This window comes from Buteo buteo, chromosome 9, assembly GCF_964188355.1.
Source record: "Buteo buteo chromosome 9, bButBut1.hap1.1, whole genome shotgun sequence".
Classification (NCBI taxonomy): Eukaryota; Metazoa; Chordata; class Aves; order Accipitriformes; family Accipitridae; genus Buteo; species Buteo buteo.
Genome location: NC_134179.1, coordinates 38,866,992 through 38,885,618, shown reverse-complemented (window position 1 = coordinate 38,885,618; position 18,627 = coordinate 38,866,992). Strand labels below are relative to the sequence as shown.

Below are 18,627 nucleotides of genomic sequence, written 5' to 3'. Positions count from 1 at the left end.
CCTGAAAGAGATGAGTATTTTTAGTTGCAAATGAACAGAACTTTATATTTTCTCACATACATGTGCATGTTTGCGCATATATTGATTATTGAATTTGCTCGTTCCTTTTGGAAATCATGCAAAAACTAAAGTTGTTTCACGTGGAGCTGAATTACATGTTCTGAACTTCGTATCTCTAGAATTACCTCTTCCCCACTGGAATGCTTGCGGCCTCTGTCCCCAAATATTCTTCCTGTGGTCCCCAGCAGCTGCGTGGAGAAGATGTGACATGACTGATGGTGTGGGTTGACTGGCTACCCAGTTATGGTGGTGATGAAGGAGTCTGGCTGGGCATATGTTCTTCAATTTCCTCATCCAGGTTTGTTAGCATTATATTTTGTACACACCAACATATAAAATTAATATGGACTGATGGACTAAACCCTGGCCAGGCAAGAGAAAATCTGAAGCTTTTTTAACCACAGGTATGCCAGTTTATCCAGTTGCCCATGGCCTTAAAACTTTCAGGAACGTAGTTCTCCTTGGATAACTGTTGTCCTGTGTTGGTTATAGTTGAAATTGGCTCATAAGCCCAGAAGTTATTAAGGGACAAAAGCAGAGAGGCTGCTGATCTGGCCAGTCAGGCAGGAACTAGGGTGAAGGTGTGAACACTGTGGAGCCTGGGTGTTTTCTCCTCTAGACTCCTGCAGCGGCTCTGACTTGCATAGGTCTAATGGGACGAATACAGAGTTGATTCTTTCTTCTTGCCTCCACTTTACACTCCCATGTTGTGGCGTTTGTATCCCTGATCTCAAGTTGCAGGGCAGCATGTAGTCGCTGCCTTCCTGCCTGAGAAGGCGGCGTGCCAAACTCTGCAGGTCAACAGACTGTTCCTGTGATGTGGAGTGGATGTGAGTGTGTTGCAGTATAACTAGTTAAAAATGCACTTACCCTCCCCTGGTGTGTGACCCAGTGGAGTCCCTAGAGGAGTGCCTGGCATGTGACTGTCTGAGGACTTGTATAACACGTGAGCAAATGGACTGGAATTCTGTTAGCTTGAGAGGCGAGTCTGTCTGCAATCTTGTTTTCGTTCGCCATCCACACTACTGTTTCAGCGCTTTTTGTGTTGGAGACAAAGTGCTCTTTCAGGCAAAAGCTGTTGGTGATATGCAATGTTTCCCAATATATTGATGAACAGGAATCACGGTGCTCAGAAGTAATGCAACGAACTGCCTGGGAGTCTAACCCTTTCCAGGACGGTATGTAGTGATAACCACAGAGCTGGGGCAGCGGAGGGGACGTGGAAAAGAGGGCAAGTGCTGTGATGAGAAGTGGATTTGTAGGGGAAAACAGTCTGTGCTAAGGATTCGACACTGATCCTACGTGTTGTAGTGAGGTATACTTCAGCCTGGCTCCGCTTCAGTTCTGTGCGTTGTAATACCCTTGGTAGTGCAGCTCAGTCCACGGGGAAGCCTCCATGCCTGTGCTCTGAGACTGCTTCCCTGTGGGAACCGAGCCGCGGTGAGTGGGGGAAATGGGGAGATTCACTTCAGAAGCAAACTTCTGAGCCCGTGGTGTATGAATAGCATGCTAGCATGATGCTAGCATGGATATGCACCCCATAGGGTGCCTCTGGCAGTGCTGTTAACATGCTTAAAGAGCAGTTTGGATACCCCTGGAATCTTCCAGTCATGCTTTCCTTCAGGTTTCCCTCCCTCCAGCACCTGTGACGGGCTGCAGGGGTGGTGGCGCTGGGCCGTCCCGTGTGGGCGAGCCGTAGGCCGCGGACATTTCGCGAAGGCCCACAGCGAAAGCTCCCAGAGAGCGATGGCGGGTCGAAGGCCAACGGCGCGGTGTGCTGGTGGTGCCCGTCATCCTTCGTCCTCGCTGTGAGCCGAGCGCGGCACCAGCCCCGACGGGGTGAGCACCATTTATGTCCTCGACCCCTGATCCACCGAGGCGGCGTAAAGCAGTGTGTCAGAGGGGACCGAAAAGTGACGCCTGGACCCGTGGGCAAGATGACAAAAAAAAAAAGGGAAGGAGAAAGGGGTGAGGAAAAAATGCTGGCATGTTGAAGGAAAAATGAAGAAAATGAGTGCTGAGGTGGGGGGAAGGCTTTGACGTGTCAAAATTCCAGGCTGTTTTTTGCTTTATATGCATTTGTTGCCCGAGTGGGCAGGCATAACTGTATTTGAAATTCTTTCAGCCATTTGGTTGGTTGGTTTGTTGGCTTTAAAATTAACACATCTGCCACTGATGAGGAGAGGCTACAAAAGCCTATTAGCTGAAATAAATGCACGCTGTCTGTCTGCATTTTCTTTCCAGAATCTTCTCTAAGTCTGAAGTTACTTCTGTGAATTTAAAAGCAATATTTTCACTTCTTATTTAAAGTCTTTTTTTTTTTTTTTTTAAAGTAATATTTTTTAAAAAGTTCCAAAGTTTGGTAGCTGTGAGGTAGCCAGAGATGAGTGTCAGTGGCGGTTAGCCCTCAGCAGCAAGGTCGGTGGACACATCCCAAACTATAAGCACAGCAACCGATGACAGGTTTTGGCAGGTATTTGCATACTAGCAGAAGATACAAAGACAAAGGCAGGGCCAAGTGAGGTGTGATGGGGAGAAAGCTAATGAAAGGGAAAGAAAATAACAGAGAGCCGGCCAGATCTTGGTGGATGGAAAGGTCAGTCTTCCATGTGAGGAGAAAAGAGCTATTGCTGAGTAACTCCATTCATGGCTTCGGCCTCTCCTAGAGAGAGGTTAGCTAGCTTTATGGGGAAAGGGAAGGTGTTAGCTCCTTGTGAGGGGAGAAAGGTAGAGCTGGTCAGCTGAATGGGATGAATTATCCGCTTTTCTAGGATTAAGAATTTTGGCAGTGCTTGTGGAGACTCTGGGACTTAAAGTGAGAAACCTTTGCTAATAAGCATGCCTCACTGATTTGTTTGTGACTGACAGTATTTTTTTCTTATTATTTTTTTTTTTGCTGAAGAGGGTTCAGTTCTTGCTGTTTGCAGGAGGCAATTCAATGGCTTTGGAATTTATAAATTTCTTTCTTTCAATTTCTACAAGGTTAGTGAAAGGTGTATTTTAAAATTTGCTGTTCAAGGTTTGCTTGTTCCAGTTTTTCCACTTCAACTTTAAGAAATGTGAAGGCAAATAAACACAGCAAAAGAGAAAGCCTTCAAACTTTTTCATTCTGAAAGAGATTTCTGTCCCTGCACCCTTCTCTTCCCCCTCTGCACAAGATGTGGCTTGCCTACTCACTCAACTGACCTGTCGCTTCCATCACTGACAATTGTCTAATTTTGTGTGGAGATTAATGAATAACTTGTTATTTCTTCTGTGAAACCTGAAAATCTTGGAGATGCGAAGGACAGTATCAGCTTGTAGTCATGCAGCTTTTGTACATGGAAAACCTGGTAATGCTGAAGAGAAAAGGTCTCCAACTAAACTGGTTTGGCCAGTGCGTGGCTTGCTTGCTTCTGGGTCTGTAAGGGAGCAGGAGCTTAGCGTAATATTAAAGGCTAGTGTGTGGTTGAATATTGAAATCACTAAGATGAAAACCGAGGTCTCAGTCCATTAGTTAAGAAACTTTTGTCTGACTTTGCATGTAAGCATGTTTTGTTTTTTGAACAACTTGCTTGTTCTCAGCTAACCTGTGCTCGGTATGCTTCCATCTGTGGGAGCTCTTCCTCGCTCCTCCGCAGGAGACGGGCTCTGTTTTTTGGGTGGTATCTAACCTATACTATGTACAATGCATATATGTGTATGTCAAGAACCACAGGGAAAATGCCTATTTATACTGTCTCTGTGGTTAAAACACTTTTGTGTGTTCAGTGAGTTTGAATGAGCTATGTTGGTGTCTCCAATTAGATAGTTGCTCATTAGCAAGTGCTTCTACTTTGCAGGAAGGTTCACTATGCTGTACAATGCAGAAATGGTAGAAAAATGCAAGGAGAGTGGTATTCTGAAGTTAAAGTCAGAATAACAGGAAAGAAAATACGGAGGAAGAAGGACAAGCAGTAGAGGGCTGCAGAGCTCAGAGAGCTTGATTATGTTTTTGGAGAGAAACTTGTTGAAAGGAAAGGAAGAAATTAGGATGTGTGATGTCGGTAATCCAAACAGAAACAGTTAATAAGAGTTGGAGGAATGGAAGGTTAGGGTTTTTTTGGCGAGGATTCTCATCTGAAACTAATATATGAGAGTAAAACCAACAATAAATATCAGTGAAATGGTAAACATTAAATAGTCATTTCCCATAAGTTCTGGGGCTCTGTTGAAGGTACTTCATGTGACAGCATTTGTTAAACAAAAATAATTCCAGTTTGGGATGTTTAAATCAGGCAGTGCTTTGGCTGTTTGCCCATCAAAATGCAGCATTTTCTAATGTTTATGGTTACACCTGTTACATGCAGCTGGCAAATACACAGTGTAGAAACTTATGGGTCTCAATTGTTTCAAGTAAATGTATTTGAAATAAATAATACTTTCTTGGTTGTGATTTTTTGGCACTGACAATGATAGATGGGAGCAGTAACTTAGTAGATATCTTCAGTTATAATTCATGATCTTTTTTCAAAAGCTAATTAGTATAGAGTATCCACAGTAAGTAGGCCTTGCCAGATTGGATGTACATTAGGTGAGAATCATGGATAACTTTTCAAAGGCTGAATGAGAAATATTATTTTTCTGAAGATCGGTGGAAAAAAAAAAAAAGCTTTTAATTTGTACGTCTCAAATCTCAGGCAGGCCTGACCCTGCCTTTTGGCCAAAGAAGTCTGATCAGGGCAGGACCAGATGAGTAATGTTTCTGGTGGTTCAAATCCCTGGTGACCCATTCTGAGCAGCTGCAGTTCCTAGTTATTGGAAAACTCAGGTTTTGACTAAGACAACAGCTGGGGTCTGGCAGGTTAGTAATAATAAAACAAATTAGCATTATCAGCTTGACAATGGCAACAGCTTTAAATGTTGACTAAGAAATTTTAAATTCCTTATTCCAGCTTTGCTTCTCAGCTAAAAGCAGAAAAAATTGGCAGTAAAATAAATTCTCTGAATACAATTCACTGTTCATTGTGTGGTGTTCAGGAGTAGCACAGTAGAATTAATTGGTACTTTTTGTATTAGAGCAAGGAAGCAATTTTTTTTTTTTTCCCCCTAGGTTTGTCCAATCCATGGAGTTTTGTTCCTTTTGAAAGTCTTGCTCCCAGACTAATGTGTTATGTTTTCTAGAGATGCCTCCTGGGGGCGGGCTGTACTGCACTCCCAAGGTAGATGATAGAATATAAGGCAAACCCAGCTGTGAAAATAAGCCCCCAGCTTATTATTTTAAAACTGATCTAATCCAAAATGTCTGATAATCGAGGAAATCATGTAGCATTCTTTTTCACCAATTTATTGATTGCAGATACTGTTCTGGTTAAAAATGAATGCTGCCGGTGTTTTATTTTGTAATACTATATTTCATAAACTTCTAGCAACAGTATCAAATATATGAGAAAGTAAATTGTGGATACAGGAAAGTGTGTAGACAAGGTGGTATTTCACAGGCCAGATGAAAAATAAATGTCAATACTTTTGGATGTTATGCCTGAGGTTTCGCAATATTTTCATTTGCTTACCTTCTGCGTGTACACATGCAAAAGGAGAATGGAAAGTTTATTTTTAAAAAAAAAAGAAAAAAAAACCTCTTTGGAACATTTCCAAGCCAGAAAATATTTTTTCTTAAGAATATACTTAAAAGAATATAATTTAGTTCCTGCGTGCAGTATAGGTATAATTCCATCTGTTACTGAGACACTGGAAAGACTGCACACAACTTTAAGACTAGATGTCCCATTTCTGTGCTTTTACCTACTGCTAAGAACTGTGGTGACTGTTGGGCTGGAAAGCTGAGCAGGAGAACATGTCTAATCTTAAAGCCTTCTGCTTTTGAGTAATACTCTGTTTATCTTCTATGTTTCATGTGATTTTTTTTTTTCAGCCCTGGTCATATTTTTCTTCTTGTTGAGCTATCAGAAGTGATCTGACTGCTATGAGCAGTATAATGGCTCTACTACTACTGCTACAGCAACAGCTATCCTAACGGCTTCTAAAAGGATAGTGGGCGTCATGTAGCTGTGAGAGGAAAAAATGACCCAGCGTGCATTGACAAACCAGCACCAAGAAGAGAATAGCCTGCACCACTTTAAATTAAGAGGTAACGGATAGGTGGGGATGTAGAAGATAGGTGCCCTTCATATATGTTTTTAGTTTTTCTGGTTATACCGTGATAATTGTATAAATGCTTCTAGACATTGCCACTAAGATTACACATCAAATTACATGCTCAGTGGCAGTTTGCCACTGCCCGAGGCACTACTGCATATCTAATCTGATGCAAGGTTAGAAGTGGTGCTTTCTTTACTAACAGATGCATCTGTGTAAGTTTTTGAAATTTTAGTGTTACACATTTTGCAGTTTATAACAAAAAAAAATTCGTAGTGCTGTTACATAGAAACAGAATGTCAGACAATGTTTTCCTAAGCCTTACTAGTAAGAGTATTAATACATGGTCTTTGTAAGCTTATGTTTTACTCGGAGTGCATTTAGTGCTGTTGAATCTACAACTGGAGAGGAATAACTACAAGCATTTGTAATTGGACTCTTTTGGTTATCCAGAGTTACTGCACTAGACGTACATATGAAAGTACTTCCTTATTTTCTTTTCTCTTTTGGGTTGGTTATTTGCGATTCTGTCTTTTTGTGATATTTTGGAGAGCATCTTAACCACTTTCCGCAGAGAACTACTTTGAAGCTTAAATGATATGTATGAAATGATATTTAGTTTGTGAAAACTAAATTGGCAGACTTAATTCAGTGCTTGTTAGAGAGGAGGACTAATCTACTTGTTAGAGCCTCAGCTGCTTCTCTCTAGCTAGAGCTTGTCTAATGTTTCTCAGGATTCCCAACTTAGTCTGTCAGTGTGCTCTAGAGCTGTCTTGAAACGGGCTTCAGAGATCCCATGACACTTTCTGTGGGTGCTGATAATTGCACGGTAACACCCGTGTGACTGTGTATTATGGTATTTAATTTTCCTTCATATTTGCAGCCTCTGTTCAGCGATACTTTCATGCAAACAGTTCATTGAAGGACTGATGCCACAATTCACTCCCCCAGCATTGCATCATGAAATTGATTACAGATGACCACAGGCAAAATACTGTCCAAAATTGTCCATAATCTCATAGCAGCCCCACAGAGGCAGACCCTGCATCTCCAGAGCACCAAAATTAACTCTGAATCCATACTTGGATCATTCATAGGCAGCTCATTGCAAGATCAGTTGTAAATTGTGACTGTGTGACACTTTGAATTTACTTACAGCTTTTGAGCAAAGTGCAGGGAAAGAACAAGGACTGTTGTTTACATACTGAAGCTGAGATAGGTATAGACGCTTTCATATGAACCTGCTGAATATATTGCTATTTTATGGTATGTATGTAGCAACCATTAGCAACAGGTACTGCTAAGGTTGATATTAAAGAAAATAGAAACAATGGAATAGAATAGTTTCTGCTGTTGGAGAAATACTGGTTAGGCCAAAGAAATTTAAGTAGAACATAATTCCAGTTGATTATCAGTTCACAGTTAAATGTTAATCTCAAGAGTTTATAACAGATGTGTCATATTAGACAAATGTTGCTTCTTTTCAGTCACCAAGTGTACAAACTAGCAGATTAGTAACAAGCTTTGGTATTCATGTGTTTTAAAAAAAAAAAAAAAGCAAAGCTAATACCGAGACAATTATAGCTGCTCAAAATAAAAATGATACCAATGTTATGAATTCTGTAAGCCATATAAGTAGTGAAGAGGGAAAACACTTTCCATATTTTTAATAATGTTTTTATATAAAGTGTTCTTAAATAACCTAAGATCTGAGGAATTTGGGCAGTTCCGATTCCTGTCTTTCATTATTATTATCCATATCTATTAAATGTTTGGGTCTAGTTAGCTTTTAATAATTATATGAGAAGATAACCTTAAATAAGGTAAAAATATGTATTTTAAAAGTTTTTATTTAGTATCTAAGGAGTCTAAATCAAGCATGCAGCTTTTTTGACAGAAGTAATCTGTGCTGTAACACAGTAGCAGTTGATCACAGCTTACTTATCAAAATATTCAAGGTTTAAAAGGCTAATAATTAAAAATAAAAAAAAAAAGAGAAGCAGCAAATTCCTGGCAGTAAAATAATTCAACTAACTTTAACCTTCTAAGTATGATAGGGATTTTTGTATCCTGACTCAGTAACAGCTTATTTGATCATTCTGACTGAAAAAACAAGACTCAGTCTGCTTTGCTTTTACATTTTTGCTTGGTTGATTGACTAATGGAATTATTCAGCATAGATTAATCACGGTATTTAACAGCCACTCCTCCATGTGAAAGAGTTCCAAGAAAAAAAATCTAAAAATAAGTGAATGGCAGTGAAGATCATAACTGTCTCTTGTTTTTTTTTTTATACACATGTTTTTCTGGTCAAGTTCGTTACTGTAGTCTTTTAGCACAAAGGACATTTTACAGGTGGGAAATTGAGATATATAGACCCATACTGTGAAATGTAGCCACAAATTTTACATTTCTTTGTGCTAGAATGTCTCTCCTGAAAATTGTGGGCTTTTTAAAGTTGCTTTCATAACACGGAGTGAACCTAAATGGAAAACAAACTATCCCTTCTGACAATCTGGCTGAAGAAGTCTCTGACGGATACCAGAACGTGACATCTGGAATTGCTGGTTCCTACTGAGTGGTTTGGCCTTTAGAACTTCCTCAAAATCTCATGGGAAAATGATGTCAGAAGTGGAAACAAAATTTTGTTCTCTAGAGCAAATCTATTTTTATTAAGAAAAATGTTATAATTAAGGCTTCATCATGGTTTCCACTCAAAGTTCCTGGTTTAAATGCTCATTGCTGTCTAAAACTCAGTTCTCTTTAGGTAGCAATTCCCAGGCTTTTCTTCTAGCTCAGAATGGTTCTTTGGGGAATTTGCATTAATACAGTTTTCTGAGGGAGAGGAGAGACAGGGAATGATGACAGTGACCTTTTTTTCTTTTTTAAATTTTTATAATTTTTTTTTTAATTAAAGCAAAACTTTGAGTCAAATGTTGAAGCTAGTACTTATTAAGGAGATGCCTGTTGAAGTGCTTCATGTTTTGATTTGACTACTATACAAAGTTTGAAAGCAGTATGTATGTGCAGGATTCACTTTGAAGCACTATTAAGTGCATAAAATGAGTAGGTGGAGAGGGTCTGCTGCTTACATGTTTCAATAACCTTGTGTTTTACAAATGCATGTTTTCATGTTTGACATCTCAACATCAGCCATTGAAAAAGGATAACATGCTAGGGTGGTCTAAAATTCTATTACATTTTTGACAAGTTAGTTAAGGGCTTACTAATGGAAAAAATAGAGTAGATGTACATATTCTGTGTTTTTTAAAACCTTCCAATTTGACCAAATGCAAACCAGATTTTCACTAATGGAGATCTGTCTTGAAACTCAAATTCAATTTGTTAATCTTTTGGTTGAGTACTTGAGGTTAAGTTTGACAGCATTGGTATGTGTGGGGTTTTTTTTGTGGGGTTTTTTTTTTTTTGAGGGGTGTTCCCCCACCCCCCAAAAAAGGGTGGCGGCAGGGCAAGTATACTTTATTTTACCCTTTCTGAAGCAAATAGAACTATTTTTCTGTAAGTCTGGTCTCCACTGGCTGCAGAGGTTTTTATAAACTTGTCTTGAATGGTGACAATTACAATTAACTGAAGAAAGCTTCTTCTGACGCGAGTAATCTCTTAAGAATTGTCAATTTGGGATCTAATTTCAAGTTAATGAGTTGAAAATATTTTCAGGCCTCCCAAAAGACTTTGAAAATGCTGGATCTTCCTGCCGATTGTGAGGTTTGTATCTCATTGTGTTTTAAATGCTTCTTGCCTTCTTATGCTGTGAGAAGGATGCATATGAACTAAGGCTGCTGACTGCTTCAAGGAGAGGACTTTTGACAAACTGTAGCCAGAGTGGAGCCAAATAGCCACATTATTTTAATTAAATAATGCTGCAGCTTTTAATTTTAAATGTTAATTGAAAGGCTTTTCCCTCACATGAGCAAAGCCTGAAGGGTTACTGTTTTTCTCTAACAGCTGCTGACATCACTCATACCTAAATTATGGGGAATTGGGTTCCTTCTGCTGATTTAAGTTCTACTGATGCTGCCAATTACAGCAGAGGAAACACTGGAACCCAGAGACCTGAATGCAAATATTGACAGTATATGATGGCAGAAGTTATTTTAATGTTTTTTTTTAATGGATTTCTTTGTAATATAGTTTCTCTTTTTCTGTTAATAAATGGAAACTTCAAATGAGATCTTGTTTTATTTTTTTAAATAATTATTTAGAGAGCATTCATGCTCTATTTCTTGTGATCTGTTGGCAATTGTTTCCAAGCAGTGTGGACTAGTTGTGTTTCTGTATGGGACTGTGGATTTAATGATAACAATATAAATCTATGGATCAGAGCAGAAAATGTATTTAGGATTTAAAATGTATAGTTTCCCAGATTCTCTCTGCAGTTGTTATGCACTACTGATGTATGTGTGGAGACTTAGGAATGTCAGCTGAAAAGTACTAATAAACTTTGTAGAGAAACTGCCAGTATTTTTCAAAAGAACGTTTTCATGCTTCTTTCTTCTAATCCATAGTGCCGTACAGTACGTGCATGTAATACTCTATATGCACACTGTATGTTCTTTGTAAAAATGGATGAAATGCAATTCTAAGTATTATTGATCCTAATTTTTCTTTTTTGTATGTAATAGGAACTTTAATACTGTATTCAAAAAATGAACACTACTGTAAAGTCATTCTTGAGTGAGAAATTTGATAGGTGTTTAGTGTTGGTTATTTCTATAAGGCTGTACAATATTCATGCCTTTCAGCTGCAGGATTCATGCCAGTCATTGCTGGGTTTGGGGACTGAACATTGTGATGAAGGTAAAAATGTGATACGACTAAGTTGAACATGTGAGTTACAGGTCATAATTATTATTATATTAAAAAAATGAGCAAAAGAAATCATGACCATATTAAGAATGCGGCTTCTGTGGTCATCTTGCCACACTGTAATTTTTTTCACACTTGAACAGCACTACTGTCAAGGTGGGCTCCAACTTTATATTTGTTAAAGCTGTTCAATTATCCTGTCAAAGACATAACTCCTGAAATGCACATCCACAAAATAGTAATAGTTAGAAATGATATATATATTTGACTGTTTTATGCTAATGATCATTTTAATTTCCAAAACCTATTTTATTCTTTTTGTGCAAGCGTTATCAGTAATGTTTCATGGGTCTGATTAATGTGAGACCTTAATAATGCAAGCTGAAGCGGAACTGATGTCAAGTATAGACTGGGTCAAAGTATAACTTCATGTACATTTTTCATGTTGAAAGAGTCTCCTCTTAATTATTAAAATACATAAAACCAAACACAGTTTTATTTAGGAATAATCTTTGTCTCTTAATGTGCTGTAGGTGAAAATATTTTATATGCAAGTGGGAACATTTGTGTAGGAGAAGGTTGATTAAAAGGAGCCTAAAAGTGTCGGAGTGTAGTTAAGCACATATGCTTAATACTTAGTAAACTTATATATGTTTAACAAGCAGCTTTTCATTCATTGCTTGATGCTGGGGTCAGCCTGGACTTGGAATTGAAAGTTATTACTTATATTACATAAGCTCAAACTGAGCTATTTTGAATAAAGGACAGTGTTTGCAGTACGTGAATTGTGTTAATATTTTGGGCTTGGGAAAGCAAGGAGCATGCAGTTTGGCTCAAGTTAAAAGTTAGCTGTACATCACTTTTTTTGCTGCTTCTAAGAACCTGGTCTTTCTTGTACTATATCAGTTAATTTGACTTGCCTCTTAAAATTCTTGTATTTGCTGTGTTCTTTGTTGTATTGATGTAGTTGTCAAGGCAGGATCCAGAGATGTCTGTCTTGTGGCTGCTTAAATCATGTTGTAATGATGATGATCAGCTAAGATAAATCTCAAACAAGTGGGTCATATTGTCATCTTTAGAGTTCTTAGAATCACACAGAAAATACACTTTCTAATACATGATTGAGCTGTATTTAGGAACAGTTATCTTTTGGTGTGTTGCGTTTGATGCCCCTTTAGCCTAATGGGGCATCAGATACTACATACATGGGTGGTTGCTGCAGAAATATTGGATGTTTCTTCTAGTTCCGCAGTGTTCCAGATGTTGGAATCCATGCCAGACCATGGCTAGCCTCACCTGGAGCTACTCAGTTGTATGTTTGCTTCACTGTCCTTACTGGGTTCCTCTGTTGTCAATTTTTCGCATTTCCCAAGTATCCAAGCTCTGTTTGCCCCATATAATAGGTAATAATAGATGTCTATCTGTTAAGGAGGAAGGGGAAAATGGGCATAACAAAAAGAATATGTACAGCAAAGGAGAGAGAAAACATGGAATCTAGTTTAAGAGTAAACAATGGGCATAACCTCTAAAGGACAAAATGGTACCAAGCATGCAGTTAGCTAGAGTTTCAGCATCTTGAAGAGTTAAAAATCCACCTCTTGTGTAACAGACCATTCATCAGTTTACGGAATTGCTTTGGTGTCATTTAAAGACATGTTAACGTGAATCAAATGTAGGTCCCATAATTTTCACGCTCTAAGTATTCTTTTTATTCTTTGTGTTGCATTCAAAAAGGAATAACCTAAAATTAAAGCTTGTCTCCTGTGTAAAATCCTGGGTGTTTGAAGTTGAATCCTGTTGCCATTTGGACATGTACTTTCCACTGATTTATATGGAATTGCTGAGCATTTATTTCTGTTGCAGTACTTGGCCTGAATTCAACTCAACTGCCTCCCCATTGTTCACATGGAAATATTGATAGTTTTAATATTAAAAAATCCTCTGTTAAGATGCAAGACTAACTTTTTTTCCATGTGGTATCCCTGTATCAGCCTAGGATTTCTTAGCACAGTATATTTTCTGCTCTGTAAAGGGCTGTGGCTTTAAAATGGATGAATGAGTCAGTATGGGAACTCAAGGATGTGACCAGCTTGAAGCATCCATTAAAAGTTTACATGAACCTTTGGGGGCTCCTTGGGTCTTGCCACTTGCATGACTGTTCTTACAGAGGGGCCCAAGCAATTACCGCCGTCTGTCTCCCAGAACGGGTCTGTGTGCGTTTGTCCTCACCAGACCTGCAACTTAACATGCTACTTTCTCAAGGCTGTCAACACGTTTGAAAGGATCATCTGGACACTCTTCAAATGTTTGTTCCCAGCTACAAACACTTGTGGCTTGCCTTGGATTCTTTTTGGATAAACCACAGACACTTGAGCCTGGGGTAACTACTTGAAACAGGCATGACAAATGCGTTGATTACTTCTACTTAATTGTCACTCACCTTAAAACAACCCGCAAATCAAAGAGAAGCAACCAGGACTTTCAGGTCTGAAAGGCTAAGGGTTAGTTCGTTTTATTGAGGCTGGAAGGCTGACACCTTTCAAAGCCTCTGGCAGACAAGGCTTTATTGTCTAACTGGAGAAGCAGAGAGGTAGTACTGCAGTGCAAGGGGACGCATAGCTTTCAGAGGAGAATCTCTGAGGCCATCCCTTGGCCCAGCTTTGGATTATCTGTCCCTGCCTGATTTGGGAGGAACGGCCAACCTTACAAAAAACCCAAAACCTGGTGGAATCCCAAGTGTTAATCTTCTCTAAGAACAAGGCTGCTCTAAAAACAGACAAGCCCTGGTATTACTACAGTACTACAACATTGCAGTTCTGTAGCTAGATTTCACTAGGTGAAGTTCTTACATTTTCTGCTTTAAAAATACCTTAAAAAGCTTGCAAGGTTTCTTATTTTAAAGCTTAAAGATGAAAAGTCATCTTTGTACAACAATTTTGATCCCTTTCACAATTTCAGTGCTGCTGTAGACATTTGTGCGTGGGAGTCACTTGAAATTTCTTAGATATGTGAGTATGCCTACTGAAATCAGTAATACTTAAAATGGGACACATGCTGACATGTTTGCAGGTTTTGAGTTCTAGGCTTCAGCACAGAAAACATTTTTTGAGCAAAAATTTTATTCTGTAAGCATCACCTCATGTGCCTCCCCACTCAGAAGTTGGAGTCTGAAAAAAAACCTGTTAGATTTTGCTGGCAAATCTGCCGACACGTTTATGAACAAACCAAAGCCTTTTTCTAGTGTACTAGCACTGGGAATGTTCATGTACCTGTGTCAGTAAAATTCTTTCTCCAGTGATGAACAGGCAATGCAGTCAGGCTCCTTGCAGAAATGAGTGTTCTGGATAAAGCTTAAACTCTCAATCCAGAGATCACTGTCAACAGTACAATCCCTGTGTGTATTTCAAAAAGGTAAACGAGTAAATTTTATCATTGTACTTTGCCCCTGAGGTGAGCAGCTCAGTGTCATTTTTTAATTATGATGGTATTATCACTATGGGCATCTGGTAAGGTACTGGATGATGCAGTGTAGTTAGCCTGGAGCTTCTGGGCAAATGCCTGTAAATAAAAATGGCAGAAAAATGGTACCAGATCAGCCAACCCCTAAGAACTTTTAAGAATCAGGTAGAGCCATCATTCCTGCAGAATGAGACTTTCATTGATGCAATTGAGTTGCTTTGCTAATGCCAAAGAGTTCGTTATTCTCCTTCTGCATAGGGAATGTTTATGCCTAGAGAGTTTTCTTTGAGAGTTTATGGTTTTCTGTATGTTACCATGTTTTCCATACTGAGGAAAACTCAAATGAAATGAAAAAGTAATAGGTTGAAATAGGACTTTGCGGAGTTTGACTGCAAATGGCTACAGTTCACAGAGAGGATATAAGCGTCTTCTGCAGTGTGCTGCATCAGCTTTGGCTGTCCTGGGAAAGTTTTCCCCAAAGGGGAATGTTAGCTGGCAGCATGGGATGAAAGAGTGCCCACAAACAACGCCAGATCTCTTCAGCTGAGCTGAGCTAACCTGACATGGTGAAGACTGCCCAAGCAAAGGCAGCCAGCTGGGAACGTTCTGGTGGAGCACTTCAGTTGCTAGCAAGGATCTAGTTGATTTTTTTTGGCCAAACTTTCTCTTGTGCACAGGGTCTAAATTTCCAGAAAAGTATAATTTGGACATGCAAGATAAAGTCAGGTAGTACAATGTGTAGGTCTGGAACAGTATCTGATACTTGACAGTGGTAAAGACAGCATTGTTTGCTTTAGAAGAGATTTTGTTGAGGTGGAAAAATGAGTTACCAGAAAGCTTAACACCTTATGTTTTTGGTATGAGTGCTCTTTCAGTCCTTTTAAAATCGTCTTGAAGCAAGATGTTTAGTTTGGGCTTTTAACCTTATAAACTGTATTTCTCTGTGAGAAAATAGGAATGGGTGTTAAGACAATCTGTAATTTCATATTAGTTAGAACTAAAACCAATGGTCGTAATTGTGGACGTGTCTATGGTGTTTTCTTGAAAGTAACCTGCCCAGGTAGTTCTACTGACTTTTGTGGAGAAATAAACACTTTGCCTAAATAGTGATGGATAAAAGATTAACTGCATCCATATGTACCTTATAATATGCTTAATTTCCCATACTAATGTCTTGTGAGGCAGTCTTACTAGTTAAATGAAGATAAATACTTAAGATAATATAGTTACTACTGAGTCTGCATAAAAGACTTTTTTTTATGTTGCTTTCTTTAAAGTTTATTTTTTCTGCAGACCTTCATGCTGTCAGACTTGTTAAAATAATAGCACAGTAGAGTCTTTTCTGCTACTTCTATAGTATTTTCCATGATGGAATGCAAGAAGAGCAAAATATTCATTAATTCCGTATCTTAGATATTTTTATATAATTGATATTTAAAAAACAGCTTAAAATTGTTTAAAGTACAACTTGGTCATAATAGACTCAAAATTCCTTCTACACACAAAGCATTTTGGTTTTGGTTGTTTTTTTTTTTTGTTTTTTTTTTTGGTGCAACCCTACAGCTGTTTGTCTTGCCAAAGTTAACCAAGATCTCAGTGGGTAAAAGAGGAAGACTTAAAACCAGAAAAAAACCCCCAAGCCTACATTAGTTTTAAAGTGAGCACAAGTTCATACTTTGATTTCTTACGTTGTTCTCTCAGTATATTTTGAGCACATTCTAGGAGTTTTTCAAATAGCGTTTGCCCAAATGCATACCTTTTGTGCTATGATCTTTTGAGGGATCTCATGCTACGGATTATTTTAAGAAATTTCATATGGTTAAGGAAACAATTTTTTCCTTTAGTCCATGCTGAATCATTCTTCTAGCTGTGGACACGTCTTATCTTTGGATAAGATAACAATTCGTACTATATAGGGTTGTTAACTTTCTCATGGCACTTCATTAGCTGGGGTATGTTAATCCTTTGTATTGGCCATTTTAGCTCACATAATTCTTTTCCTTCTGACTTACATTCTTTGTGCAATTTTGGTTTCCTAATGCTTTCCTATTTACATACATAAAGCTGTTGAACTGAATTACATCAGAATGTCAAAAAAGCAGTGTTGCCTTTAGGTCTGATGGAGTTTCATTAACAAGATAGGAAAGTTTGGGGATCACGTCATCTATCTCACATGGGTGTTGGGAGCCTTAATTTCATCCACTGTTTGCATAGCAGTTTGAAAACTGGATAAAACAGTCATGGAAAGTAAAGGAATCACTAAAAGTGGTACAGTGCTTATAAAAGAATGATCAGTGCCAAGCTGGGTTTTTTTGGTTTTGTTTGGTGGTTGTTTTTGTTGTTGTTGTTGTTTTTTTTTTAATTTTTTTTTTATTTTTTTATTGGAGTGTTTTTACCAGACGTGGTCAGGATTGAGGCCACACTGCTAAATAGGATGTTCATCCTGCTTAAGGTACAAATGGATGTCCTTGTTTTTGCTGACAACAAATGTGATGATTTTTAAGCATGTGAAGGTATCCTATTGACTTCATTATACTAAATACATGAGTAGAAATATTGTGTAAGTATTGGGATATTACCCTAAGAGAAGAGGTAAAGTTTGAATGAAAAGAATTATATCCATTTTACAGATATAAAAATAAGGTGTATAAAGTGAAGCTGTGTTCCGTGGTCAGACCTGAGAATTAGGAAATTAAACTTTAATTTTCTTGATTCTCAGGTTATTGGTTATTTTGTTCCTCTTTTTCAGCTTGAAATTTGACTTTGTTGCATAAAATGTTCAGTAGTTCAGTAAATAACATGCTCTCCACTCCCTGCCTCCTTATGTAGCTTGACAACTAAATGGAAGAATGAATACCCTAGCTACTCATCTATAACTTTTGTTCTGTTTCACTAACGGAGAATATAAAATAATCCTTGTTAATTTTTGGTCAGTTTAAAATTTCAGAGAAATTAACATCTTTTACGATTCTATACTAAAATTAGAAATGAAACAATTTTTGTTCCTCAAAAAAGTAAGTATCCTTTCTCTGCCAGGTTGGGTGCTTCTTTTTGACAAGTATTTTGAAATTGTTTAATTTAAAAAACAGTGGTTTTGATCCAGAACTGCGACCTCCTTGTGAGGTTTGGTATTCCTTCTTCAAGGGTTGCAGCTGCAAGTAGTTGTGTTGAAAGACCGACCGTGTTTGAACAAACTTGCTAGCTGTACTGTGCCTCTCCAGTAATCTCATATGTGTGATTCTGGCAGGTCATGCTCTCAGCCAGAGGGCCAGATTTTTGTATTCTTTCTGGTGTTTAGGCCAATGTCTCATCAGAATTTCTTCCTCTAGAATAGGGTTATGATTGGCAGAAGTACCTTTGTTCAGTTGAAAAGTAATCTAGCCACAGTAAGAAACGTCTGAGGTGTCCTCCTCTGGAGGCATGCGTTGCCTCTGTGGTGGGTTCAGAGTCTGGATCCAGAGTTCCAGTCCCAAAGTGAGCTCTCCAGAAAAAATATTATACCTGTTCTTGTTTCATATTCTGGGATAGAAGTCGGAGGAACTACTTGATTAGTTGTATGAACAGCATGAACGGTAACCTCTTCCCTTAAATATATCCTTTTTCTTCTTCCTTCCCCTCCTCCCTTATTTTCTTTTCTCTTCTTTCTCCCCGTAAAAACCAAAACCCAACAAATCCCCTAAAAATCTGAACACAAACCTAAAATAAACCTCAAAACAACAACAGCAGAATTCCTAAACCAACTTCTTTGTGTCTGACAGCAAGTTAAAATCTGAAGCTGAAAATGAAATTGAGGTCCTTCTTTGTATGTTATCACAGTACAAACAGTGGAATCTTGGTGGGTGAGAATGTGCCAGTTGTGACATCAAATCTTTGGTAGACATGATAACGTTTTCATTAATTAGAATTTAAATATAGTTAAAATAAAAAATTGAACAAGAGTGTGCAAGGAGTGTCATCTGGTTCATTCTTCAAGGCCTATGTTGGTTCCGCAGGACTTGAGGTGTGAGGCAAAGTATTATCCAAATATGACTTTGGTCATTGACTTAATTAGATGTAGCTTTGAATTTTCATTATTATAAAAACAAATCAGCTTTCATATTTGATGAAAGCCACACTTGAATAGTATATATACTCACTGTATAGAGCCTGTGATCTGGCTTATTT

General features: G+C 38.2%; 1 protein-coding gene across 3 annotated transcripts in view; it reads left to right on the top strand.

Annotated features, from left to right (window-relative positions):
* Positions 1-18,627, top strand: part of PDE10A (phosphodiesterase 10A) — a 191,439-nt gene that overhangs the window by 30,518 nt on the left and 142,294 nt on the right. The window contains exon 1 of one of the 3 annotated variants that reach the window (XM_075036110.1): positions 6,004-6,169. The exons of the other annotated variants lie outside the window; for them this stretch is intronic. Within the exon in view, the coding sequence (XP_074892211.1) occupies positions 6,103-6,169 (67 nt within the window). The 5' untranslated portion in view covers positions 6,004-6,102. Of the gene's footprint in view, positions 1-6,003; positions 6,170-18,627 lie in introns of those variants that run through there. 3 annotated transcript variants of the gene reach the window in all.